General features: G+C 39.8%; 1 protein-coding gene across 1 annotated transcript; it reads right to left on the bottom strand.

The window, feature by feature from the left end:
• Positions 1-2574: 2574 nt before the first annotated feature.
• LOC110530086 (GTPase IMAP family member 9) lies at positions 2575-5999 on the bottom strand. The gene is made up of 2 exons (XM_021612886.2): positions 4949-5999; positions 2575-4514 (listed from the first exon to the last, which is right to left on the bottom strand). Exons 1-2 carry the CDS (start codon positions 5100-5102, stop codon positions 3601-3603), a joined length of 1068 nt encoding a protein of 355 aa, XP_021468561.2. The 5' UTR covers positions 5103-5999; the 3' UTR covers positions 2575-3600.
• Between the last annotated feature and the right edge of the window lie 604 nt (positions 6000-6603).

Below are 6603 nucleotides of genomic sequence, written 5' to 3'. Positions count from 1 at the left end.
GCCTTTCTAGGGAGTTTTTCCTAGCCACCGTGCTTCTTCACCTGCATTGCTTGCTGTTTGGGGTTTTAGGCTGGGTTTCTGTACAGCACTTTGAGATATCAGCTGATGTACGAAGGGCTATATAAAATAAATTTGATTGATTGATTGATTTTCACCCTGACAGCGCACTCCCCACCACAGTTGCAACATTTTACATTCACAGACTCTTCAATAACATATTAATTTTGTCTGCAAACACTTGACAAACTTTTTACACTTCTTGCATTGCATCGGGTTTTGCACAGAATGCTCTTACGGCGTATCTTACATATCCAACCTTTACACACGGTGGTAGATCATCTTCATTAAACATCAATAATACAGATCAACTTTGCTCCTTTTTTCCCATTCTCCATAGGGGTCAAGCGACATGCATTAACTACCCCTGGAATGTTTTGCCTAAGATATTGATTATCAATCTCTAACGGAATGCCAGAGGTATCACCTTTTACCTTTGCCCTGCTCCGAAAATCAAAGCTGTCCACTTCAAGGGTCGATAACTTCACGCCACAATGCACACTCCTTTTGCTCTTTAGATACACATGATAAAACACCATACCACTCCTGGTTACTTTGACTGCATTGACTTTTCCCAACGCCTTCTCCACCATCCGTGTGACTTTAAAATGGTTTCCCAAATGAACATCCTTATCCAAAAAACATACTCCATACAGCTACGATTCATCAGACTCATTTTCCACAACAAATACCTGTTTTTGTTCCATTCTTTGACTTCACTGTTGTCCAATCATCTTTCACACTAACTGTACTCGAGACGCTTTCATCTTCAAGCAACACTTCTGCTTTCGCCTTCTCAACTTCCTCCTGTCAAGCGCACGCTACAGCTCCACCAGAGCCTATCGTTTCCAATGGGAGCAAATTAATCGTAGTGGACAAAACAAGTAAAGAGGTGGGCAGAGCCCAGCATGAGCTAGTGAGATCCTATTGGCGCGTTCTAGCATTTATTTGCACATTTCCGTTAGGGAACTCCTATGTGAAGTGGGCGTGTGCAGTAACTCAATTTGCCTTTGCACTCCTCGAAACAATGCCATTTTTTGAAACTTTAGCAAAGAGTGAAGTCTACAAAACGCAGTCCACTCTGTGTATTACAGATACTAGTTTTGGAAAAAGAGAACGGTATATGGCGATCAAATGTTTCGTTGATGAGAAAATGTGCAGAATGTCAGCCAAAATCCATCTCGCTCCATCTTCTCACACTGCTGGCCAATGGGCTTCCTCTCATCACCATATTTGGTAGTGAGTGGAAACGCCAACCGGATGCTTCACATTTATACATCCGGTGAAATATCTGGCTCATTGTTCTATTTCTGGCAGAGCTGTTGTGAAGTGTTCTTCTTCTTCTTTGGTGCCATGGCGATTTTGTTTGTGCATGCCGCCACCTACTGTGCGGCAGTGTGCGGTCAATCACTTTACATTTTGTGATACAAAATTTAAAAAGTAGGGGATAGGAAAAAAATTGCACCACCAACTAACCCTACACCATATACCACTATTCAAGCGTGAAAAACCGTGCAACGGTGTTGCAGTTCTTGACACAAACCGGTGCGCCTGTCACCTGCTACCAAACCCTGTTCAAAGGCACTTAAATATTTTGTCTTGCCCACACCCTCTGAATGGCACACATACACAATCCTTGTCTCAATTATCGCAAGGCTTAAAAATCCTTCGTTAACCTGTTTCCTCCCCTTCATCTACACTGATTGAAGTGGATTTAACAAGTGACATCAACAAAGGATCATAGCTTTCCCCTGGATTCTCCTGGTCAATCTAGTGTACAGATCATGGAAAGAGCAGGTGTTCATAATGTTCTGTACACTCAGTGTATAAAGGCAACTTTTTTCATTTGTCGTGTTTTATTGAACCTGAGCATTAAAAGAATACAAAGGGATTCATTTCACAAATAAACAGTAAACAGAAGCTACAGTATGTAAGAGTGAGAATTATGTCCACAGTTACATAAAGTGTATTTACCCTTGTTACCCATACTGTCATCATAACAATAATAATGCATTTAAATTGAAGCAGAAATAATAGACACTAAACTGATCGAAAACTACCAATGAACAGTACTCCATAGTAATACTGCGTTCACATGCTAGTCGGGAACTAGGAAACTCACAAATGTTCGACTTGCTAACTGATGATTGTAGTTCTACACTTGCCACATTCAATGAATTAGCAAATCAGACATTTCTGAGGACCCTAGTTCCGATTAGAATGTTGTAACAGTTTCAACTTGAGGTTATTGTTTGTTAGGGGTGCCAGGTAGGTTGTGCCTACCAGAGAAAATATTGATTTCTCCTTTTTGTTTGTGAGGGAATGAGTCCCGTCTGGTCCGTCAAGTCAAAACCAATGCAAAGTACTCATGTAAAAGTCAGTATAGAAATACAATTTTCATAAACCTTTAAAACATTGGAAATAACTTCAAAATCACTGTTCTTTTGCGTTTGTTGTATTATCACAATAATCACACAATCAATATAATAACAACAACAGCCCCAAAATAATAACAACCTTGGTTCACTGGTAAGTGTCCCATACCTAAAAATAAAATTAAAATCCAGCCCGGGATAATTAAAAAAATTCAGGCCGGTAAATCAGTGCAGCGAACCCAAGTCACCTCAGTCACAAAATTGTCCTTCCATAATGTGATGCATGAAACCGGTCTCAATCAGCACAATAAGACTGCAATAAACTCCATCTCCACAAACAATAAAGAGTATCGGATATCTCAGTAATCTTCAACTACAACTGAACACATAAACCAACACGGTATAAATCACACTAAAACAAATGAAATACCATATGCAAAAAAGTTGGAGTCAGTCGGTCAGTCAGACAATCAAATCCGCCAACAGATCTCCAGCGGAGAAAGGCCACGGAAAACAGAGGGAGACCAACATAGGTCGGTAGTCCAACAATAGTAGATACGATACTGGTTGATCTTGCGCAGTGGTGATTTTAGCATGTAAATCTTGGTAGGGCAAGAAAAAAAATGCGGGATGCATGCCAACAAAGCCACTACACAACTCAACACTAAACAATATATTAATTGCACTAAAACGGTGACTAAAACGGGCCTCCATAAAGCTGTCCCTGCAGCAGTCCCAACAGTTTACCACTGCTACACCTGGCTATCAGCGGAGCCTTGTCTGGCACCAAAATAGTTCATTCAGCCTCATTTACTATCTTTAAAAAAAACATAGCTGATATGGCTGACTTGCTTAAACAAATGTGGTTTCTAATGACAATCGAGATGTACAAACTATGGCATAAGGGGACGACAAGCGGATTAAAGGCAATCCGCATGTACAGTAAACTTGATAACAAGTGTCTTTGATTGAAATCCAGCCTTAGGGCTCAATTCAATCCGTATTGCCAAAGTTCAGCACTATAAAGATTGAATTTTAAAGGGAATGTTCCCGCATTCACGGTAAACGCTGTATGTCGGCTCAAATTGGCAATGTGGATTGAATCGAGCCCTTAGTGACATAATCTGCTTTAATGTCTTTAAGAATCTAGTGGGCGGTATTATTGCAGCTAATTGCTCATAGCATGCATTGCCAGTAGGCCTTCCCTTTCTGGGGACTGATCTGTAAAAAAAGATCTGGCCTGTAAAAAAATATAACTAAAAAATTCAAAGACCTTCCATAAAAATGGTAAGTACCTCTTAATCATTGACAAAACCCATACATGATCTTCTTGATCAGGTGTTGGGTCATTGTTGTTGGATCTAGCTGATGTCCTGTTGCTGTCATGCGGCTGCGTATCTGTTGGTGTAGGCCTAGCTCTTTTTCGTCTCTGAACTGCCTTTTTCTCTTGCATTAAATTGTTTGCCATTTTGAACAGCTCAGAGCTGTAATATTCGCCATTGTTTTCTGCTACAATCTCATCTATTCTCTCTAGTAGATTCCTGACCTGCTGTTTGTTGGTCGCAGCTTCGTTGTTAAAGACACAGTACCTGCCACCACACATCTCAACCATTTGTTTTAGATACTCGTTTGCCTGTATTTTTTCTTCGATTGGTTGGTTTTTGAGTTTATCACCATGAGTGAAAAGAACCATTGCATATTTCCTAGCATCAGCATCAAATACCTTTTCAAGTAGACGAAGCATGTCAGCGTCATTGCTTGTTACCCTCCCAATCTCAAAAACAAAGACAAAGGCATGTGACCCTGGTGCAGAGAGCACAAAACCCTTCACCATCTCATGAAATACATGCTCAGCAGAGTGTCTCTCATCAGAAAGACCAGGTGTATCTATCACAGTAACTTCCCTTCCTGCTACCGTTGCTGTTTTGGCCTCACTATGTGTGGTTACGGAGCCAAAGCCACAGTCAGACTTAAACTGTTCAGACACTCTCAGATCCAGAATGTTGTTCCCTGATGCACTCTTCCCAACTCCACTTCTACCCAGCAACACGATTCTTCTGTCTTCTGTGTTTTCTGGGACACCTGTTGGATAACCATAGACACCCATGAAAAATACCCTTACTATAGATATAAGACGGTCAGCTTACCATTTGGTATGCACCCATGGACCTAGGTGTTGATAAACATGTAACTTTCTCTGGAAAATATGTACCCTACATTAATCTTAGGTTCTAATTGCCTTGTGGTTTATCATATCAATCACTATTTTTCAGTTAACAAAAGGTCCCAAACAGTCAAAATCATGCTTTTCATGAAATTGAATGATATTTGTATGAAACCAGATCAAAGTCAGACAAATGACTGTTGCTTCTAAATTAACAAAGTTTGATAAAAAAATGACTGGTCCCCTCCCCCAATGTCAAACGTGGATTTAATGAAATGTAAAGTTTCACCAAGAAAGACCCTTGAGTAAACCTCTTTTGCAAAGACGACCTGCCAAATAATAAGATACTTACTCGATGTCAGGTATCCCGACTTGGTCAGAAGCTCCTCAACCTGATCTTGACTTCCAGTGTCATTGTTGAACACATGGTATTTCGCACCAAATCTCCGAACGACTTTTGGGAGAACACCCTCTTCATCTTCAAAAATGAAATCCTCTATTTTCATACCTTTGAGAGCATCGCCATTTTGTGAACAGAATGTAACTCTTGTCTATTCCTTCATCACCCAAGATCTTCTCCATTTTCTTCACTATTTTCTGATCCTCCTCGGTGAACCTGTCTACCTTGAGTACTACCAGAAACAGACAGGGAATGGATGATTCAAGGGCATGTTGACACTCTGATTTAATTTGCTCTTCTTCAGTACTGGGTAATTCCTGGTGTGTCGACCACCCAGATTTGTCTTCCAGAGACTTTATCAGTCTGCTCTGTACATGTTTTTGTCACAGCCTTGAAGCTTAATTTTGATTCAAAAGCTGACCTTAATATGACTCATGGCCCTTCTAGCAGTTTCTATTTAGAACAAAAAGTAAGCAAAAATGCCCACAGTCATCAAGCTAGGTAAGAGATCATTATTAAATATGTTCAAGTGATTGATAAGACTGAACTAGATCAATGATAATTCAATAATCAATATTGTGTTAAACCTGTAACCAATAGCCTAACAAATGAACTGGAGGTCAAAGGATTATGATTTTCCCACGCCGATACTGATACCGATTATTGGAGGACCAAAAAAAATCTGATACCGATTAATTGGCCAATTTTTATATATATTTGTAATGGATCTTGTCCTCCTCTTCTGAGGAGGAGTATCGAGAAGGATCAGAGAACCAATGCGCAGCGTGGTAAGCGTCCACAATGTTTAATCAAACACAACAGAACACTGGAACAAAACAATAAACGTAAATAACCAAACCAGTCCCGTGTGGTAACAAACAGACACGGAAGACAAACACCCACAACTCAAAAGTGAAACCAGGCTACCTAAGTATGATTCTCAATCAGGGACAACGATTGACAGCTGCCTCTGATTGAGAACCATACTAGGCCAACACAGAAATCCCAAATTATAGAAAAACGAACATAGACAACCCACCCAACTCACGCCCTGACCATACTAAAACAAAGACATAACAAAGGAACTAAGGTCAGAACGTGACAATATTTGTAATAATGACATTTACAACAATCCTGAATGAACAATTAACCCTTTTATTTGAACTTAATATAATACATAAATAAAATGTACCTATGATGAACATTACAGGCCTCTCTCATCTTTTTAAGTGGGAGAACTTGCACAATTGGTGGCTGACTAAATACTTTTTTGCCCCACTGTAGGTGCTTCTTCTGCCATTTCTTGCATAAATAATTTTACTGACACAAAAGATGCCACCTTGTCTAGCGTATTTTGTTTTGTCGACATTTTGAAAGTAAGTTTATCAACAAATTTGCTGTTTCCATCAGGCCATGTACTTCATGTGCGTTAAAAGGTTGGCTGATGGAAACCTGGTTCCTGAAACCCTATAATGACAACATACATTTCACGGATGTGAAAAATCACTCACTACCATTATGTCACATTTGTACACAGTATTAGGGCACTGTTTGTTTTTTTCACCACCAGCAGAGAATGTATTCTGAATTTAGATACTCATCTCATC

This window comes from Oncorhynchus mykiss, chromosome 8, assembly GCF_013265735.2.
Source record: "Oncorhynchus mykiss isolate Arlee chromosome 8, USDA_OmykA_1.1, whole genome shotgun sequence".
NCBI lineage: Eukaryota > Metazoa > Chordata > Actinopteri > Salmoniformes > Salmonidae > Oncorhynchus > Oncorhynchus mykiss.
The sequence above is the reverse complement of the archived record's forward strand: the minus strand, read 5'-3'. Positions and strand labels throughout refer to the sequence as shown.

Excerpts from the sequence above, each read along its gene's own strand:
- LOC110530086 (XM_021612886.2), bottom strand. The coding sequence starts at position 5,102 with ATGAAAATAGAGGATTTCATTTTTGAAGATGAAGAGGGTGTTCTCCCA. Across the intron at positions 4,515-4,948 it reads GTCGGGATACCTGACATCGA|GTGTCCCAGAAAACACAGAA; the intron begins GTAAGTATCTTA and ends GTTATCCAACAG.